Source organism: Trachymyrmex septentrionalis, unplaced genomic scaffold, assembly GCF_001594115.1.
Source record: "Trachymyrmex septentrionalis isolate Tsep2-gDNA-1 unplaced genomic scaffold, Tsep1.0 scaffold20, whole genome shotgun sequence".
NCBI classification, from domain to species: Eukaryota; Metazoa; Arthropoda; class Insecta; order Hymenoptera; family Formicidae; genus Trachymyrmex; species Trachymyrmex septentrionalis.
Genome location: NW_017305180.1, coordinates 4924550 through 4945156, shown reverse-complemented (window position 1 = coordinate 4945156; position 20607 = coordinate 4924550). Strand labels below are relative to the sequence as shown.

The 20607-nt window shown below is 35.7% G+C and overlaps 4 protein-coding genes across 4 annotated transcripts; 3 read left to right on the top strand and 1 right to left on the bottom strand.

Annotated features, from left to right (window-relative positions):
* Positions 1-801: 801 nt before the first annotated feature.
* Positions 802-3367, top strand: LOC108747717 (threonine aspartase 1). The gene is made up of 9 exons (XM_018485383.1): positions 802-908; positions 984-1051; positions 1139-1410; positions 1486-1565; positions 1680-1747; positions 1859-1975; positions 2080-2263; positions 2337-2488; positions 3216-3367. The coding sequence occupies exons 1-9, from the start codon at positions 869-871 to the stop codon at positions 3306-3308; spliced, it is 1074 nt and encodes a 357-aa protein (XP_018340885.1). The 5' UTR covers positions 802-868; the 3' UTR covers positions 3309-3367.
* A 958-nt stretch (positions 3368-4325) lies between these two features.
* LOC108747714 (exostosin-2) lies at positions 4326-7679 on the bottom strand. Its single transcript, XM_018485379.1, has 9 exons — positions 6743-7679; positions 6489-6672; positions 6273-6412; positions 5962-6187; positions 5714-5894; positions 5458-5624; positions 5190-5333; positions 4632-4760; positions 4326-4574 (listed from the first exon to the last, which is right to left on the bottom strand). The coding sequence occupies exons 1-9, from the start codon at positions 7474-7476 to the stop codon at positions 4353-4355; spliced, it is 2127 nt and encodes a 708-aa protein (XP_018340881.1). The 5' UTR covers positions 7477-7679; the 3' UTR covers positions 4326-4352.
* A 761-nt stretch (positions 7680-8440) lies between these two features.
* LOC108747719 (ras-related protein Rab-35) lies at positions 8441-11858 on the top strand. The gene is made up of 3 exons (XM_018485385.1): positions 8441-8956; positions 10208-10632; positions 10842-11858. The coding sequence occupies exons 1-3, from the start codon at positions 8905-8907 to the stop codon at positions 10968-10970; spliced, it is 606 nt and encodes a 201-aa protein (XP_018340887.1). The 5' UTR covers positions 8441-8904; the 3' UTR covers positions 10971-11858.
* Positions 11859-16595: 4737 nt separating this feature from the next.
* LOC108747562 lies at positions 16596-20235 on the top strand. The gene is given in 6 exon segments (XM_018485120.1): positions 16596-16654; positions 16746-16868; positions 16870-16959; positions 16961-17104; positions 17182-17325; positions 17643-20235. Coding segments are annotated over 6 exon segments (2844 nt in total). The 3' UTR covers positions 19927-20235.
* Positions 20236-20607: the final 372 nt, after the last annotated feature.

The following is a 20607-nucleotide window of genomic DNA, read 5'->3' as shown; positions in this document are numbered from 1 at the left end:
ATTATTCTTTATTTCTAATTCCTTAAGGTGCTTTTTCATGCTAACGCTCGACCGGCTCGACACTCATTTTCAGCGTCAAAAGAGATCACGTGATAAAAATTGACAAATATCAAGCGTCAATTTTAATCACGTGACCTATTTTGACGCTAAAAATGAGCATCGAGCGTCAGCATGAAAAGGTACCTTAAGGTTTGTTCGCGTCGCGTACTCCACATGCTTCAGCATGTTCCTACTCTTCCTAGTCCTACCATAGCTCTTACTCATTCTAACGAGCACGTTTGAATGAGTAGAAACTACGGTTTCTATGCGACGCGAACAAACCTTTTAATATATATTTAATTCGATTTCGCACTTCTGTGTATTCGCCGTGATTCGCAGTCCAAGTCATTCCAAGTTCATATAGATCATACTCCATCCAACTCCATCGCAGTCCTCAGAAAGTATCAGAAAGTATTGCAGAGTTTTGCGTGGTCTCTGATCTTACATGATCTTACAATAAAGTTTTACTTTGTTGTTTTCATTTCGACTCGTACATTTATGATAAACAATTCTTATATTGAAAATAAGATGTGATAATATATTGTAACTACAAAATTTTGTAAGAATAATGTAATTATAATTAATTATACTTATAAAAGATTTTTTTAAGATACCGATGTCTTATCATTATGCCGCTATAAGTTTTATTTAAATAAAGTAGTACTTGAAACACGTTACGATTTGCTACATTTGAAATATATTTCCAAACATTGTTTATAAGTGATTCATTGGGTTGATTTTTTATTTTATTTGTCTCAATATTCTTGCAACGTAAAGAATTTTGTACTTCAAGAGAAAAAAATATACTAGAAAAACGAGATTCGGTCTCATGAGTAATAATAAGGAAGGATTTATTGCTGTACATGTTGGTACGTAATTATTTAGACTATTTATAATTGATTTGTACATAAATTATTATAACTTATCTTTTTTTTTGTTGACAGGTGCTGGGCAGCACTCGGCGTCACTCAAAGAAAAGTATCAAAAATTATGTCGTGATGCATGCAAAGTGGTAAGATTTTCGAGCAATTTAATGAGCTAATACAGGTTTAATTTTCTCGAAATTCTATATTTTTCTTACGACTGTTTGTTCTCTCAGGGAGCTCAAAGTTTGAAGTCTAATGGCAATGTATTAGATGCAGTGGTCGAAGCAGTAATGATATTGGAAGATTCTCCTATGACAAATGCTGGATTCGGATCAAATCTTACGTTGAATGGCACAGTGGAGTGCGACGCAAGTGTAATGGATGGTAGCAGTTTGCAGTATGGTGCAGTCGGTGCAGTTAGCGGAATAAAAAATCCTGTTTTGTTGGCAAAGCGTTTGTGTGAGCAGCAATCCATTAAGTTTGCATATGGCAGAATTCCTCCTAGGTGTTGTTTTAGTTTTAATATGTTTACAATTGTATTAAAATTATTGTTATATTAATTTTTATTCTTTGTTATTAGCTTTTTAGTTGGAAATGGTGCACATATTTGGGCACACGAGATGGGCATACAAATTTTACCTTCAGAACAATTAATATCAGGTATATAAAATTAATATAAGTTTTTAACAAACCACAGAAATTGATTTATAATTATATAAATTGTAACATTTATTTTTTTATGTGTATCATTTATTTATCTAATATATTTTTCAGTGAAAGCTCAAAAGATATATAAACATTATAAAAGAAAATTAGAAAGCTGTAGTGCAGAAGTTCAAAAGGTATGAAGAAGTTATTTCTCATTTATATTTTAATGTGTGTGTGTGTGTGTGTGTGTGTGTGTGTTATTTTAAGTAAAATTTAGTATTTATTATTTAATTATTATACTGCAGTGTGCTAAGAAAAGGATGGACACAGTAGGAGCAATATGTGTTGATAACAGTGGAAATATTGCTGCAGCTTGCTCAAGCGGTGGTATAATTTTAAAATATCCAGGAAGAGTTGGACAAGTACAATTTCGTTATTATATCAATATTTATATAATTAATTTTTTAATATAAATTTTATTATACATTATCGTGTAGTTTATCAAACCTTTTTATTATAATCCTAGGCTGGAGTATGGGGCTGTGGTACCTGGGCTTGCAAAGATACTTCGTATTCAGTAGGTACTAGTACTTCAGGTTGTGGAGAGCATCTTGTGCGCACCTCATTAGCGCGTACAATCGCAGAAGCTATTTCAGATACATCTTGTCCAACTACAAGTTTACATCGTGCGATGAGCACAGATTTCATCGGTATGCCGCAGATTTAGCATAATTGCATAGTGATTAATAAAAATAATGACAGTCTATTTATATTTCTCTTTAGATTCGAAATTTCTCTGTGGACTTGAACAAAAACTTGGTGGTGTCATCGCGGTACGATATTCTCCACAAGAAGGCTTAGGCGATTTTCTCTGGAGCCATTCCACAAATTCTATGATAATAGGTTATATGAATACATGTGAACGTGCATCAATGGTACGTATTACTTTTTTTTGCTTAATATCGTAAAATATATATATTACAAATATGTGATATTTTTATTTGTAAAGACTAATTATAACATTTTTTAATAATTACAGCCTGCAATAAATTCATTGCATTAGATATTACAAATTTTTGTTAGGATATTGACATCATACTAAATTCAAACTCAAAGCTAGAAAGTTCCTAACATGTACCAATTTTTTAGTCTTGTACCATATATGTTTATGTGATATCATTTTATAAATAATAAAATCACAAAACAAATGAATAATATTAATATTTCCATATATGTAACAGTATTTACTACATATTTAGAATATCTATATATTAAGTTAAATTAGAAATTAATAATTGTGGAAGATGTATCACTTACTTTTAACATTTTGTATTTGTTTTACTTAATCTGTTATATTTTAATGTTTTTTTATTTAAAAATATGAGTACAAAATATTAAATATTTTACATTTAAATATATTTCTAATATAAAATTTAAATGTTCTACATGTAACTATATTTTTTATAATATTATATATGGTTATTGTGATTTTGGTAAAATTCCATGATGGCGCAACAAATGGATTTTTGGATTCAGTATATCAATTTTGTGTTAAATCACTTTACAAGTTCAGGCACTGATCAGAAAGTTTTAATTTGCACGCTAATGTTAGAAATCTGAGATGAGTTTGATTTGTTAAAAAAATTAATTTTTTGTTTACAGAGTTACATGTCGGCCTTACCATCACATGAAGTAGGTAAGAAAGCTATTGTTGAAGGAGTATGCTTTAAATTAGCGGAATCCGATAAAATCTGAGAATAATTGACTCAATGAAAGGATTTGTCACGAAAATCAAACAAAAAGTTGAATTTTCAGAAAACAAAAAACGTATCTTGAAACTATTTATTATATAAATATATTATATAAATATATTATATAAATATATAATAATAATTAATAATGTTATATTTTTCTTCAAACATGATTATATAAAATATTAAATAAAACCTAAAACTATTAAGGTATGAAAACAAACTTTTAGGTTTTGGTTAATACTTTAAAATTTATTTAAAGGAAATAAAAATTTTCTAAATTTGTTTGATTCTTGCGAAAAATTTTATTTACTATCTATTTATCTTATATTTTCATGTATCTTTTTTTATAACATTAATGATAATAATGAAGAAAAATACATTATTTAAAGTATAAAGTAATAATTTATTCTTTTATTTATAAAATTTTACAAATTACTTTTAAAAAAAATATTTGTTGCAACTATTAAATTCTTATATTTCCCGGTTTCTGTTTTTGATAAGATAATTTATTACTTAATGGAATAAAATAGTTCACAATGCGACTAATAAAGAATAATTTGATGCGAAAGAGATAAAAAAATAAAGTTGTTTGATTTTTGTGGAAAATCCTTCAATTATATAATTTTAGATGTAATAAGCATTTATAAAAAATTATTTATTAATCTAAAATACTCTATATACAAAAAATTTTTATACAAAACCATTTATTTCATAAAATATGAAAATGAATATTGAATCATTTTCCAGAATCATAACTCTCTCTCTCTCTCTCTCTCTCTCTCTTTGTACAGTAAACAAATTTTCCTAACTTTTATATTAGTATATATTTTATTGTATATTTTATAGTCAACTTATATAAATACAATGATTACTATTAACAACGAACCCAAATACATTTTAATTAATAAATATGTACATTCTTGATAAACTAATCTTTCTCTTCCTTTTTAATAGAAGAAATTCCGATCTCTAAAGAATCATATTATTTTTATTTATATTAAATTAACTTCCATGATTACTTTGAAATATTATACACAATTTTTTTTTATAAACTGCCTATATCGTTAAATCGTTTTAATTTCTCTGGAAACACATCTTTAAAGAGTACCGGATCTGCACGAAATTCAACTGATTCCAACGGCATAGTTCCATAAATAGAAGAAAATTTGTTTATACACTGTGTACGTTCCACCATATGCGTCAAATCCGCAGATAGCATTTCAGTATTGGTACACTCGGGACATCGAAATTTTTTCTTTGGTGTCACCTATAAGATTTTATATAATTTTTAAATAATACCAATACATTTTGTCAAAAGTCTTACCTTTAACGGAGCTTTTCCAGTAATATTTGCTACCAAAAAATTCATTGCGATGTCCTCGCAATTCATGTGTTCATCGACCCATTCCTTTATGTCTCCAGGCATAGCTGTAGTATACATGTAATTCCAATACTGGAAAATATATTAAGAAATATATTAAGAAAGACTTAGGGTTACTTTAACAAACGTAATCGGCCGATTAATCCATTGCAATTGGCCAATCGCATCTGCCGTTGAACGAAATGACAAATACGATTGGTCAATTTCAATGGACTAATCAGTCGATTACATTATTAAAGTGACCCTTAAAGTTTTATACGAATTGTACAATTCCAATACTCGTACAAAAAATGATGTAATTTACTTTGTCGGATTAACTTATACATTGTTGGTGAGGATAACAGGAGAGGATGTTAGTATTTTGAAAAAAAATAAAATCCATGGATTTTTATAATAATGTGCATAGAGTCTGAAATGTTAAATAAAAATGTTATTAGGTGTAAAATAATAAAGCATCTAATCTTTTGAGTAAAGAACAGCATAAGCGTTCGTAGCGCTTACTTTATGATGAAAAGCTGCCCCTGTTAATACCATGGAAATACTGTTCGTCCATTCGCTTTCATACTTCCAACAATTAGTACTATTATCCCACATGTGTAAGCGAGATGGAAATCCAACGATTCTATCTGGAAATTCTCTCCATACCTGAAAGTTTATGTTTTATTAATATATATTTTTTCGTTCAATTAGTATTAGAAAAGATATAATATAAATATACTATATGTATGTATTTTTGTGATTACATAATTATTTATTATTTCAAGTATACCTCATAAGCGAATTCTACTTCATCAGCAGTCAACATAATAATATCATCATCTATTGATAATACTGCTTCGGTTTCGATCTCATCATACGGATAAAATCGATTAGACAATTTATTTTCTTTCGTTTGTATTACTTTTAATGGCTTACTAACTTTTGGCCACCTAGTAGCTGTAACATTAAATTAGTAAAATTAACGTATAATGTATAATATATGTATTTGAAAAGCAAATAATCAAAATGTTAAAATGTGCTCTTACAGTGTGGTGGATCTTTATGCTGATTATTCCAAATTACTAGAACTTTGGATAAGCTCGGTACCTTCACAAGTTTATTAATTAATAAGAACAATAACTCCAGTCTGTCATACGTTAATATTACGGCAGTAAAGCCACGCGTTTTAGGAGCAGTTACTGGCAAAAAGAGTGGTGAAGGCTTTCCCTAAAAAAGAAATAATTTGCTTGATTCGCAAAAGAGTTTAAGTTTTCTTGCTTTAGTAATTATTCACCTTATAGGATGGTACATTCCAATATGTATAATCTCGTGTTAAATGTGGAAATACACGATCTGCAAGTATTTCTAATGTAGTTTCGGTAATCTTCTCCATTGAACTAAAATAACGATCGTAAAGCCATGCATTCTGTTCTTGCATGTCCATAATACGTTGAGGAGATATCTTTTTTAGCAGTTGTATTGTTAATAAAATGTCAACTTCACGTATAAAAACAGCAGCCCTGATAATAAGAGAAAATTATAAATGAAATAAATTATATATTGAAAAGTAGTGTAATAGGATATTAATTTACGAGTGCATCTTACTTGGTCCAGTCGATTACATCATGAAATGGCATCATTAGAGAATCAGCTATAATCACAGGTATACAACCAGCAGACATTGCATCCAAAAGCGCACTTTGGGCAAGCCTAGCACCACGGATTATCAAACAAAATGTCGACGTCTAAAAAAGAATAGAAAATACTTTTAATTATATATTAATAAAAATATTTTGCATATACAGAATATGATTGTATTACTTGCAGACTATCGGGATACTTATATATATCCTCTCCTACACAACGTATTGTATTATTCATTGGATTAAAATGCAAACATGGACCTAGTACCAAAATGTCTTTTGGATATGTCGTCTTTATTTCCATTAAATCTTGCTCAAAAGCATTATTAATGTTAATTTGTGAAGACATTACTAGCCATATTCTAAAATGCAAAATAATTATATATATACGTGTATATAAAAACTATGAAAAATAACAATGAAAGACATTACCTCATATTACTATGATTCGTTTTCAGATTATTTACAAGTGGACTGTACACTGGTAAACTAATGTCAAAGCTAGGCCTGTATGTCAATGATGACATTCCAGCACCTGCAATTATTGCTCTTCCTACCGGTACATCAATAATAGTGTTATAATCTGGTACAGTGCCAGGCACCATGTTAAAGATTAAATGATTCTCTCCTCTGTTCCAGAACGGTAATGTTCTTAATGCCTCAGAGACTTCTTGCAATCTCAATCTATTCTGATTGAGAGTATCAATGGAAGGAATAAAAATACAAGCTTCGTATGGATTAGGAGTATAAAATTTACTGCTGATAATAGCATTCACAACTTGATAGAATTCTTTCGTCATCTGTCCAGTTATCGATCTACCCATAGAGTCTAAGTATATCTTGAGTGGATAGACATATACCAGAAGTTTATTCCCCTGGCTGCCACATCGGTAAACATTGAAACAAGTGAAATATGTACAGGAAGAATTGGTTGCATCTGCAGTACTTGAGTCAGCAGGTAATGTTTGAATGGGCAACGTATTTATATCATTTAGAGTTATAGGAATATGTTCGGAATGTTTCTGTGTATTACCAAATTTAAAAATATAATACACTGAGATTAATACAGTGAATAATGTAAATGACAATAAACATATCACAAAGATATTGTGATAATGATATGAGACTCTGTTGGCTTTATGTGATATACGTGTTGGTAATACCATTTCTTTCTCTTTCTTCTCACAAGATATTGAAAAGTATATTGTTTTATAAAAATCTCATACATTCAAGTACATAAATCTTCCATAATAGTTTCAAACATCAGCACAGGACATATCTGACATATGAAGAAAGCTGTCATGTACAGATATTTATCTCAACTTGTATACAATTAGAAATCCTCATTAAAATCCTTATTAAAATAACACTCTTCTTTCTTTTTTATAAAAAAAATTGCCATTAGACTGTTAATGCAAAATTAATACTTATAATGTAAACACGATATATACATAAACTCCTGTCATTCTTCGATTGTTCAGCTTCTGCTAAGTACTCAGCTGTTCACAGTCAGATCTAAAATATAATTATAGTGAGGTTATGTTCGTAAAGTTTGTTCATTTTATTTACGTTTGCACTTCACATTCAGCATAAAGGTCTATTCACAAATAACCTTATGCATTATGCAGTGTACACAATAATTTATTCTTTTTAGAAATTTTTGAATTTTTTGAAGTTTACCTTTTTTTCCTTTTTCTCTCTAACGTGAAAAGAAAAAGAGGAAAGATGAACCATGCAAGAAGTTTTGCTAACATAAAAAATAAGCCAATTAAAGTTTATTCAGACAAAATATATAGTCGCATAGGGTACGTGTACAGAAAATGGATCAATTGTATTTTTGAGCCAAAGATTTTTATTAAATATTTATGTATTTCCTAGAATTAAAGGTCTGATTACATGATCTAGAGCAGTAAGCCCTCCAATTTGAGCCAAAATACAAAGCCATTGGCGCAAAAAAATGTGGATAAGATTTCGATAACTGTAAAATGTTGATAAACGTCATTCAGGTGCGTATCAACACTTTACAGTCCCCGAAATCATGTTGAATTTTTTTGCGTCAATAGCGTCTCTGGCATAGCAGACTCGCTATCTCGTGCTCGCTATCTCTTGAGAATCGAGCTTAACGTCGTTGAGAACGCCGCTGTTAGATCGTCCGCGGGAAGGAATATGGCGGCGGTAAAAAGCTGGTGACAATCTGATATGGGATGGGCGTCGCGCAGCTAAACGTCGGAACGCAGCTTTTTTTCTTCCGCCGTAATGATAATGAGTGGTGATACCGCGACGTATAAACATGGCGATCATTTGACACTGCAGTCGTCTTCCGATCCAGACGAGTCGCGGTTACTGCTGCTGCTCCTGCTACTGCTGGGGATCGTGCGGGGGTAGCGATAGTTCGGTCTAACTAACAATTTCCGTGATACACATAATATATATACACGAGGCCCCGCGAACGTCGAGGGGACGGCGAGATCGCATAAAGAATATCTCTCGCTGAGAGCGCCGCGAGAAACTTGTCGGGTGACGCATAGCGAACGTTCCGGAGGCTGCGACGACGCGGCATCGAAGAAGGAGCGACGCGCGTCGTATGCGCTAAGATGGCCCGGGAATACGATCATCTGTTCAAGCTGCTCATCATAGGAGACAGCGGTAAATATATACGCGGATGCAACACTATCATACCAAACTGTCTCGCGATGACGCACAATTCTCTGTTTTTTTATTAGTTGGATTCCCCTGCGCTTTATATATAACCTCCTTTGTTTCCTTGCCTATTTTTCTTTCTCTCTTTTTCCCCTTCCATTTCGTAAATTTTATTCCGGACGAGGAAGATGTAAAAAGCGAAAAAAAAAAAAAAAAATATAATAAAGAGTACAGATTGTTGCGCGGAGCGTTGCTGTCGTCCGTCGGTGCAAGCTGATCATCTGTCATTACGCAGTTTTAGCGGCAGTTTATTAAATGATGAGCCCGACAATGGATATATGTCGGTTATCCATTACGCCGCCGGCGTGGCTTATTCGATTTCATGATGCGAAAATTGTTCTTCCTGCGTGACAGATTTAGAACAGCGGTAGAAGATAATGCATTGTGTCACGATAATGGGAAACTGAAAATAATTAAAAGACAAAGATATTAGCATTTATTTCTCATAGTTTTCATTCTTATTAATATTGAAAAATTATGTTATTATACTTATTTATACTTCATTTTTTCTCTTTTCTTTTTCTTTTTCTTTATTATCAATTGTGTCTCTTATAAGTTTCATTTAAGGTCAAATCTCTTTTTTTTATTCTACTTAATTTAGTATAGGTAGAAGTAATTAACTTGATATGTGATACAAAGCATCTTGTATTAGGTAACGTATGGAAACATATGTTTATCAAAGTGTGATTTTATCATGATAATATTCATATCTTTTTTATATTTGTCAATCAACTTATTTATAAACATTTTAATATATATGTATAATTTTTTTTTAAGCATTGGTAAAAGCTTGCTCTTTTATTTTATTTAATTTAGTATGGATAGAAATAATCAATTCTATATATAAAGCATCTATGATATATAGGTACATTTATTTGTTAAAGTGTAATTTTATTATGAATATATTTATATCCTTATTTGTTTTAAATAATTTATTTATAAACATCTTTATATATATATATCTTTTGTCTTTAAAGGATAGGTAAAAGCTTGTTTTTTTAATTCTAATTAATTTAGTATAGACAGAAGTAATTAATTCTATGTGGTATAAAATATCTTATATTAGAGTCATATATAAACATGTTTGTCAAAGTGTAATTTTATCCTGAAGATATTTATATCTTTTTTATAATTTTCAAATATTTATTTATGTACATCTTAATATGTATAAAATATATTTTTTCTTTTGTCTTTAAGGCGTAGGTAAAAGCTCGTTGCTTCTGAGATTTGCTGACAATACTTTCAATGGCAGTTACATAACTACGATAGGAGTGGACTTTAAGATACAAACTGTGGAGGTAGACGGTGAGCGAGTAAAGCTGCAAATTTGGGATACCGCTGGACAAGAACGGTTTCGGACAATAACTTCAACTTACTATAGGGGAACACACGGCGTTATAGTTGTGTATGATGTGACCAGCGGTGATACCTTCGCGAATGTTAAACGGTGGTTACATGAAATCGAACAGAATTGTGATGTAGTTAATAGGGTACTGGTAGGAAATAAAAATGACGCACCTAATCAAAAGGTGGTGTTAACAGAAGATGCACAAAGATTTGCTAATCAAATGGGGATCCAGTTGTTTGAAACTTCCGCTAAGGACAACATCAATGTTGAAGAGGTATGCGTCACATTAGTTTTTTTATTAATTTATAAAGCTATAAAATAAAACTGAAAACTTTAAGCCTTTCTTTCACGCTTGTTTCTTTATTATATTGATAAAGCTAATTTTATTGAATTTTATTCAATAAACTTCAAGAATATTGTAAATTTAATTAATTAAATTAATATATATTTCCTACTCCACTGCAATTTAATAATTACTTGCAGATGTTTATGGCGATAACGCGGCAAGTATTGCGGACCAAAAAAGAGCGCAAGGAACGGCAAGCCATACAGACTAATGAGACAGTTAACTTAAGAAAAAGCACAAAACAGCATAGAAAAAAATGTTGTTAGCGAGCGTTGTATAAGCACGCTACTCTCTATAAACGAAATATTCTTTGATACAATAATTAGGACAGAATAAAACAGAGAGCATGTGTTGTTAGTATTACGAGCGGACATGAGACGCTGGAAACCCTGATATTTTCTAACACTGAGTTTTGTATTCCAATTACGATACCTAAGATTGTATCCTAACTAAAGTATACTTTTTTGACGTTAGTATTTAACATAGTAGAATCGAAATACCGAACGAGCGCGTAGGACTTATTTAGTGAAAATGATCGTCTGTGCGGCATTCTTTTTTAACACGTTAAATACTTTCGCGTGCGTTGAAGAACAAAGGCCTATTCATTTGTAATACTTACGAAAGGGTAACTCTTACTCACGCGTTATATTAAAAATCATCCTTTCATACATGTTTTGTACACAAACGCGTTTTATATCATATAATCATTAAACGAAACATCGTAAGTGGCGAACATTATTACGTGCATCTTCCGCTTACTTTTTTGTCATTATGTAATTTTGGTCGTAGTAAAATTTTGCTGCATTCAACAATGAGTTACCATATGCTAAATAAGTCGTATTTAGAGCGAGTAGGATTAAAGTTTCTTGAACAAACGAGCGACGAATATTGTTAGCTGGTCCAAATAATTCTTAGGACGTTTTAGTAAAATTAAGATTCCTATAATTTGATGACGCTTTCACAGTACGTTCTAAAAGATTTAATTTAATCGAATACGTGGAATGTATTAGGGATGTGCAACGGCATGTAAAAAAAATTATGTAAAAAGAAGACTGCTATATAAAACTGCAAAAATTGCTTTGTCATGTGAAATTCAATATACTCTTGTCGTATTCGAAAGCTATGCTACTGTCAGAAAACTAATCAATTTATTCCAATAGTCACATTTACAATATGTATTTCGTAAAATTTTATAATTAGTCATAATTAATTCTTATTAAAATTTTAAAATTGTGTGATCTGCGAATATTAAATTTGTATATGAAATAATATTTATAAAAGCACATTTTAAGAAAGTTTTAAATAGTATCTAATAAAATTGAATACAATCGTATCTCTTTATATTTTTTAAGAATGATAAATTTGTTAGCCAAAAGCATCAATTACATGTTATTGTTTCCAAGACATTGGAATATGCAGTATTTATATTGCGTGCATTGTTCTGCATTAATAAAATATTAAACAGTATTATCTCATTTTTTAATTTTGTGTATGTCTCTCAATAATTCTGTAATGAAGGAAAAATGAAAAGCTTGTAAACGTCCGAATTTTATATACTCGAATATATAAATACGCAAGTATTTTAAATTGTTCATGCATTTGTGAACAGACACACATGTACACGCATACACACGATTAAATATTTATTGCAGAAGGGTAGATAGCAAGATGATAAAATATAACTATATCGGTCATGTCCAGCTATGACAGAAGCTGTCTGTATTAATCTGTGATAATAGTTAAGATAATGTCGCCAGCTGCCACTGTAAAACTGCTGTGTGTACCTACTTCCTGCTCCCTGTGTTGTAATTAATATCGTTATTATTTCTCTCTTTTTTTCTTTTTAGTATCAATTACGTATATCTCCTTTAGAGGCAATAAAGCGGCATCCTACATTGTGTATATATTCTCAACTTGCCAGTTTTAGTGGCATATTCACGAAGTATTTCAATCGAGCATATTCAATCTTGTTTACTGTTATACAGTTACGACGTTGTAATATTATTATACATACATATGATTATAAATAAATAGGAGTCTACATGTATGTACCAAACAAGTATTGCCTTCACTCCTGTTTGAATTGATTTTTATTCCACTTGTGTGTGTATTTTTTATGTATTATTTAAAATATATAAATATATAGCAAAGCTTTAAATTCACATAATTCAAACAAATGAACTCAACCAAGAGTTATATTGTACACATATAATCAATTCAGATAATGCTCAAAGATTCGCGCCTCAGTGTATTGTCTTGCTTGAATAAAAATTCGAACTGAACGAATATACATATAATATTATTGTAACACGTGGGCATTGCTTCGGAAATAAATTCAGAATCCAAAAATATAATACAAAAAGTTTATTTAAACATTATAAATACTTATTCCATCTAATTTTAATTTTGAGTTATAGAAGTTTTCGTCTTTCTTCAATAATTTTCGTTGGTCAACTTGAACTAGCATAGTCTTCACATATTTTTATTTAAAAAAAAGTGCTTATTAATGATCAGTAAAGTCAATTTTACAGTTACGTAAGTATAGTTGTGATTGTAGATGTAAGAATTAACCAATCGCATCGAATATGAGAAAAATATTCTACTGTGATTGGTCAATTCTTACATCTACAACCATATTTTATGACTACATTTATGCAATTATATAATAGAATGTGCTTAAGATACAAAGACGCGTGATCTTCACTTGAAAACTCTATCCAAATTTAGCTTATAACGAGAAAATATAAGAATTATATATAACAATTTTTATAATGAAATTATTAGAATTATTATAACGAAACAATAATTATGATGAAACACAAAAACGTCTGTAACTTAGAAATAAAGTCAAATAGAATAAATGTTTATGTAAACTTTTTGTAGCATTTTTATGTCCTGAATTCATTTATAAAATTATGTTCACATATTATAAAACTCAATATAACATGTTTGAATTTGAAAAATATTAATAATCTAAAGAATTCATGATAGAATTTGTCGACTATCAGAAAATTCCATTATTTAAAACGTATTATTTTATTTATGCGCGAAGAAAGATATTTATTCACATTTGTGACCTGTTATTATTGCTGTTACTTGCGAAAGTAATGATTTCGACATTCACCGACGATGAAACGCTAGGTAGCAACAGATATATCCGTACAAAGAGAAGATAAAATTATCCAATAAAATACTAAATAGGCGATGATGTACTTTTATGTCTACGCATGCACAGGTATTTTCAAAAGAATGCTATATGCAAATAATAAATCATTTCTATATAATTTTTCTTAAGTTATAAAAATATGTATATTTATATCATATGTCTTTTTTAATGAATATAATAAATTAAAATAACCTAAGAAATGGTTGTATGAAATGGTTGTAGAGAATATCAGAATACACATTTTTTACTTCACTACTGTTAATGTAGAAAATATAACTATAGAAAGATTTATACTTTATTACTTATTCAAGAGATTTCGTAATGGAGAATTCTTGCTGCCTCGTTTTTTACATGTGCTTTTAACTTTTGTATTCATCATCCTTTCTTATCACAGAATTATTATTATTGCCATTATGTCATTATTTTACTAATTGCAATTGGATACTTTTAACATTACGTCCATAAAAAAAATTGTTAGCCCTTTAGGACAGTAATAATAACAATAAAAATGAATATGTGCGTATTCTTTATTATTGACATAACAAGCAAATAATTTTTTTTTTAATGTTAGATTAATAAGAAATTATCCGATTTATTCGCGTACGAGAATATAAGTAAAACAGTCCCGGTTGTATTTGCAATTGTTTTGCATAATGAATATGTGCAAGCCGCTGCATCGATCGAATGAGCATCTGGAATAAATTAAAATATCTTTCATTCACTCGCAAAATTTCTTGATTCGCGCAAATCGCGTGCTTTCTCGAAAGTTCTGATTAAATATATCGATTAAAATTAATACCGTTTCTGTCTCTCAATAGAAAGGCTATCACATGTAAAAAAAATTTTAGTCGTTAACTGTACAGCCGTAAGCAAAAATCGACCAATTACAGTCAAAACTATGGCCAAAACTTTTGGAATATTCTATCATAATTGGTTGATATCTTACGATTATGATTAAAGGCACACAGAAAAACTTAAATAGTAAGCAATAAGGAAATCAATACTGCCTTATAAGCACAGAATATTTTTAGAATTTATATTATTTATCCTTTTTAATATTTGTATAATATTCTAGAAATATTGAGTCTTATACGATGCTTACATTATTACGATCTCTACTGTGATTGTAATTCATTTATTGCTTTAGTCTCACTGATTAAGCTTTTGTGTGCCATGGCCCTAAAAATTCTTTGCGTGTGATAACCTTAAAGATACTCAGGTCATAGTATCACGTATGTATCCAAAATTAGGACATGAGATATCTCGTATCTACTATGTCTTTTAGGCCAGTATTCGTAGTCGTCAATTCTTACAAACAGTGCAAGAAACGCGATCAAATCTTGTATTAATATTTTAAGATACAATATTATCTTAACTTAAGTTTTAAAATAAGAATGGCTTATAAATAATGAATATAGGCCTTAGGTCAACCACACATGTTCAAGCAAATTTGTCAAATATGCTTGCACAAGCAAATGTATAAATTTGTTTGAACGTGTACGTCAGAAAACTGCAGTTATTTTGGCTTACACAAATGACTTTTTTGACACACACGTTCAAATTTGCACAAGCAGTTTGCGCAAGCATATTTTAATGAATTTGCTAGAACGTGTGTAGTCGTCCTTAGACATCGTACAAATTTTTTTCGAAAATTGTAGTTGATAGAAAACTGATGTAATACTCGTTTACTTAAGTCAATAATAATACGAGAAGTTGTATAATATTGAGAAAAAGTTACATGCGTGATTATAATATTCTTCACACTCGTTACGTGTCTCGGATCGATCGAAATGTCAAATGCATTATGACGTTCCAAATTTCCAATACAATCCTGCAATTCCACTAATTAGCGTACGAACTATCTCGTAAGTCGTTGTGAAACGGCACTGCTTAAATATCTTGTTGAAATTTGTGCCCAAATGTGATGAGTGGGCATTAAATTTTTACAGACATTCTAACAAATAATATTATGACTTTTATATATCTTAATCATTGTGCGTTATATGTATCTCGTAATATGAACGTTTAACACAAAATTTATTGTGTGCCGTGTCATAAATAATTCTCCAGGATACATATTGTACAAATCTTAACAATATTTACGATCTTCATAAAGACGTCACCAGTGTTTTAGCTACCCGATTGTTTTCGAGACGTTTGTTTGCCTTCTGACATTCAAAGCCAATTCGAGACGCTTGTTTGCCTTCTGACATTTAAAGCTTTCTTGTAAGTTGCAAGGTGTGAAAAAAATTGTTTGTAATCGCACTATTGTAAAAGAATCAGGACGAATCGACCAAATCTATATTATACTAGTAAACCGAAAATTCGTTGAGCGCAAAATAAACGACGGGATAAGAATTATCGCGTCGTGATTCCTGAACTTTCGAAAGGTCTCCAAAGAACGAAAACCGTCGCGCGTAGCGACATTGGATTCTTTCGAAAGAAACGGAAAAAATTAAAAAAAAATCGAGTAAAAGAAAAAGAGAGAGAAAGAGTATATAGAGATTACACGAGCAATCGAGAGAGAGGGAGGGAGAGAGGGAGAGAGAGAGAGAGAGAGAATTTAGTATTATTTTTAGTACATCGAGCGCGAATCGGTAGCGGCATTCCGGGATTTCGGCAAGCGAGGTAGTATCACGCGCGATGTGGTCCGGGGTGCGCACCGTGTGTCTCACCCTCACCCCCGGCCCCTCCTGCCCTCCCACCACGCAACGAAAACTTAAAAATGCCGCCGCAGCGCAACCCGAATCGATATTCGCCGGTGCAGTCACGTGGCACGGTTTCGTGCCGCGCGGGCCAATGAGCGGCCGCGACGAGCGGATCTCGCTCCGCCTGTGCTCTACGGGACGACGACACGACATCTGCGTGCGGGTAGGCGGAACAACAGTCCGCGGCTGGTAGCGCACCGGTTCACAGTAGGCGATGTTCCGCTCTGCGGGCGGTCCACGTTAAATGACCCCGACACGATATACATCGACGTAGACGACGGGCGTTTAACCCAGCATCAGTAGTAGTAGCAGCAGCGACGACGACGACGACGACGACGACGACGAGGACGAGGACGAGGACGACAACGAAGATAACGACGTCGACGGAAAAGACGAGCGAGAAGGACGACATCACGACGTCGACACGTGAACAAGGCACGGCGCGCTGTCGTTTCGACGCTGATCGTCCCTTTCGGCACGCGTACATCACGCACGCATCACGTATGTCTATGTGTGGTGCCCTATCGTCCACCGGAAGAAGCGCGCGGAGCCGCGACTCGTAAGCGACCCCGTATTTATTCGCGTACATATTCGCCGTGATAGTTGTCTCGCGTGCAAAAAAGAGAGTCAACCAGTCGTCGTGGCTACGGGACAGAGTGAGAGAGTAGAGGAAGTGACTACGGTATACGCGACGGAGATCGAGAGCGCGCCGAGTAGTAGTGCGCGAAGGGGACGAGGTGGGGCGAGGTTGGTGTAAGAAGGAGAGGAGGAGCGAGGGAGCGAGATAGATGCAGAGCGCGAGATAAAGAGTGAGAGGAGGGACTCGCCGCGCGCGCGAATAGGATCGAGTGTGTATGTGTGAGAGAGAGAGAGAGAGAGAGAGAGAGAGAGACAGACAGAGACAGTGCCAGAGTGAGGCGAGACGTAGACGGTAAGAAGGAAGGGAACCAAGGAGTCCAGAGAGACCAGACGGTACGCGATATGGTGTTTCTATACGCGAAGGAATGGTGCTCTTTTTCGTGAAAAGTAATTCTCGCGGACGGTACGGTGCCGTCTGAATATAGGCGCAAAGTTGCGTCAGCCGCGTATCGTATCTTCGCTCCCGTCGATATATCGCCGATCGTCGGCCGTTTCGCGGTCGATCGTGAGATAAATCCCGCTGTGTCCGTCCCCCTCCCGGTACGACTATCACATCGTCGTCGTACTCGTGGATCGCGCGTTGATCCGTACCGTCGCGTCGACGCGGTGATATCGCGACGGTCAGTGCGTAGCGCGGCGGCGATCGATAAACGCGATCGATATCGGAATTGTCGCTCGCGCGTTCGTGAGTGGTACATACATCGTATCGGATACGTGTCGCGATACGCGCGCGCTCGCGCGCTGGAAAAACTCTTATTATGCGACTACCGAAGTCGCGTCATAATCGAGAACGGCAGGGATCGGATTAACCGAGAAGATAGAACGCGAGACGCGGAGAAGAAGCGGCGGAGGAAGAAGAAGAGGAGGTGGAGGAGAAAGAAGAAGAAAGATTTCAAGATAGAGGGAGATAATCACCGCGACGGACGAGGACACGACGACGAGCGCTCGACGGTCGCTCGCTCGTCGTCGGTTGCCGCGGCGGAGTCGTTGCGCGTGAGGCTTCGCCGCGCGGCAGCTGCGGCGGAAGCGTCGGCGGCGGCATTGGCAGCCTCGGTCGCGGCGGCGACGGCGACCGGCTCGGGGTCGCAGGACGACGAGCACGACGACGACGACGACGAGGACGATAGCGACGACGATATGGAGGAGAGCCACCTGCTGATGACTGAACTTCCCTCGCCGTTGACGCCGAGCGCCGGTCGCGGCGGTACAACCTTGCTCCATCGTCCGGGCCACTATTATCACCTGCATCAGCCGCACCTGGCGATACCGACGTCACAGAATCAGGCGATTCTTCAGCACAATTCCGGCGGCGGCACGGCGCCGCATTACGGCACCGATGGCAATGGCGCCTGTGGTGGTGGCGGCGGCACCGCGGGAGGCGGCGCGACCGCCACCGCCGCCGCCGCCGCCGCTGCCGGTCTACCGGCCTACACCATCAGCCAGGGTGGCATCTCCTCGCGGCATCAGCTGCACCCGCATCAGGTGCATCAACGTGGTACCGCGGTAACGCATGGCCAGCCTGCCGCGAGCACCCACGTGTCCTCCCTGTATCCAGAGATTCTGGCGCTTATCTTCAGCTACCTGGACGTACGCGACAAGGGACGAGCTGCTCAAGTGTGCACCGCGTGGCGCGACGCTGCCTACTATCGCTCGGTTTGGCGAGGAGTCGAAGCGCGACTGCACCTTAGAAAACAGGCGCCGGCGTTATTCGCCAGCTTGGTAAGACGCGGCGTGAAGAAGGTACAGGTATTGTCATTGCGTCGCGGTCTCAGCGACGTTCTAAAGGGCGTGCCGAATCTCGAGGCACTCAACTTGTCCGGTTGCTACAACATCACCGACTCCGGTATCACGAACGCTTTTTGCCAGGAATACCCGTCCCTCATCGAGCTCAACCTATCGCTTTGCAAGCAAGTGACGGACACCTCGCTCAGCAGGATAGCGCAGTTCCTCAAGAATCTCGAGCATCTTGAACTGGGCGGTTGCTGCAACATCACCAACACCGGTTTACTGCTGATCGCATGGGGTCTGAAGAAACTCAAGCGACTGGACCTACGAAGCTGCTGGCACGTTTCTGACTTGGGTATTGCTCATTTGGCTGGACTGAATCGCGAGACCGCCGACGGTAATCTCGCCTTGGAGCACCTGAGTTTGCAGGATTGTCAACGATTGAGCGACGAGGCGCTCAGGCACGTATCGCTCGGTCTTACCACCCTCAAGTCCATCAATCTGTCGTTCTGCGTCTGCATCACCGATTCCGGCGTCAAACACCTGGCCAGGATGTCGAGTCTACGCGAGTTAAATCTACGCTCGTGCGACAACATCTCCGACATCGGCATGGCGTACTTGGCCGAGGGCGGCAGTCGCATCACGTCGCTCGACGTGTCGTTCTGCGACAAGATCGGCGATCAAGCACTCGTGCATATCTCCCAGGGTCTGTTCAACCTAAAGTCCCTGTCATTGTCCGCCTGCCAGATCAGCGACGAGGGTATCTGCAAGATTGCCAAGACTCTACACGACCTCGAGACCCTCAACATCGGCCAGTGCAGCCGGCTCACTGACCGGGGTCTGCACACCGTCGCCGAGAGCATGAAGAATCTCAAGTGCATCGACCTGTACGGCTGCACGAAAATTACCACCAGCGGCCTCGAGCGGATCATGAAGCTGCCACAGCTCAGTACGTTAAATCTTGGTCTGTGGCACGTGCGGTGATGGCTTTTTCCGTGGCTAAGTGCTCTGGACGAACGCTGCCAACGTTACCGTCATCGTCATCGGCATCGTCATCGTTACCAAGGCGACGACGACTCCTCGCAGCGACCCAAGGATAACTTCGTCTTTGCGCGCATGTTCCTGCCGCAGGCGGTAAGTCCGTTTCTGTCGCTCGGCGCACGAAGTCGCCCGAGCGCCCTCGACATCGGTATCTACGACGTCGTCGGCGAATAGCGTAAATAGCGAATTTAGCTCGTTTCTCCGCCCGAGACGGGAATTCCCCCTCTCTCTCTCTCTTTCTCTTGAGAGAGAGAGAGAGAGAGGCTGGTTCTCGAGGGGCACTGTTTTTCAAGATTGGCCCAATTTTTACTCTTTAGAGTAAGATTCCATTTCAAAGAATTTAGAGAGTTTATTTTCGTACTCTTTCAACATGATAAATTAAACTCTTCGAAATAATAATTAATTCGAATTTTTAATTTAAAAATGTTATATGTCAATTGCCAACTGCGTGTCGTTGATCATAGTCTTGCGGAAGTAACGAGCGAGAAAATCGCGACGTTCGTTTCCCTTTTTTTTTTTCCTAAATTTTTCGAGAATTAAGCGAGCTGAGAATTGAATCGAGGCATTTAATACTCGTCGAATTCTTCGTTTAATTAATCTAGCGATCGTTTTCGACGCGCGACG

What these genes read in the sequence shown, in the direction of transcription:
- LOC108747719 (XM_018485385.1), top strand. Translation starts at nt 8,905, where the DNA reads ATGGCCCGGGAATACGATCATCTGTTCAAGCTGCTCATCATAGGAGAC. An exon ending in GCTCATCATAGGAGACAGCG is followed by an intron (nt 8,957 to 10,207) that starts GTAAATATATAC and finishes TTTGTCTTTAAG; the next exon opens with GCGTAGGTAAAAGCTCGTTG. An exon ending in ACAACATCAATGTTGAAGAG is followed by an intron (nt 10,633 to 10,841) that starts GTATGCGTCACA and finishes AATTACTTGCAG; the next exon opens with ATGTTTATGGCGATAACGCG.
- LOC108747717 (XM_018485383.1), top strand. Translation starts at nt 869, where the DNA reads ATGAGTAATAATAAGGAAGGATTTATTGCTGTACATGTTG. An exon ending in TATGGCAGAATTCCTCCTAG is followed by an intron (nt 1,411 to 1,485) that starts GTGTTGTTTTAG and finishes CTTTGTTATTAG; the next exon opens with CTTTTTAGTTGGAAATGGTG. An exon ending in TTCAGAACAATTAATATCAG is followed by an intron (nt 1,566 to 1,679) that starts GTATATAAAATT and finishes TATATTTTTCAG; the next exon opens with TGAAAGCTCAAAAGATATAT.
- LOC108747714 (XM_018485379.1), bottom strand. Translation starts at nt 7,476, where the DNA reads ATGGTATTACCAACACGTATATCACATAAAGCCAACAGAGTCTCATAT. An exon ending in AGTATCCCGATAGTCTGCAA is followed by an intron (nt 6,413 to 6,488) that starts GTAATACAATCA and finishes ATTCTTTTTTAG; the next exon opens with ACGTCGACATTTTGTTTGAT. An exon ending in GGAATGTACCATCCTATAAG is followed by an intron (nt 5,895 to 5,961) that starts GTGAATAATTAC and finishes TTTCTTTTTTAG; the next exon opens with GGAAAGCCTTCACCACTCTT.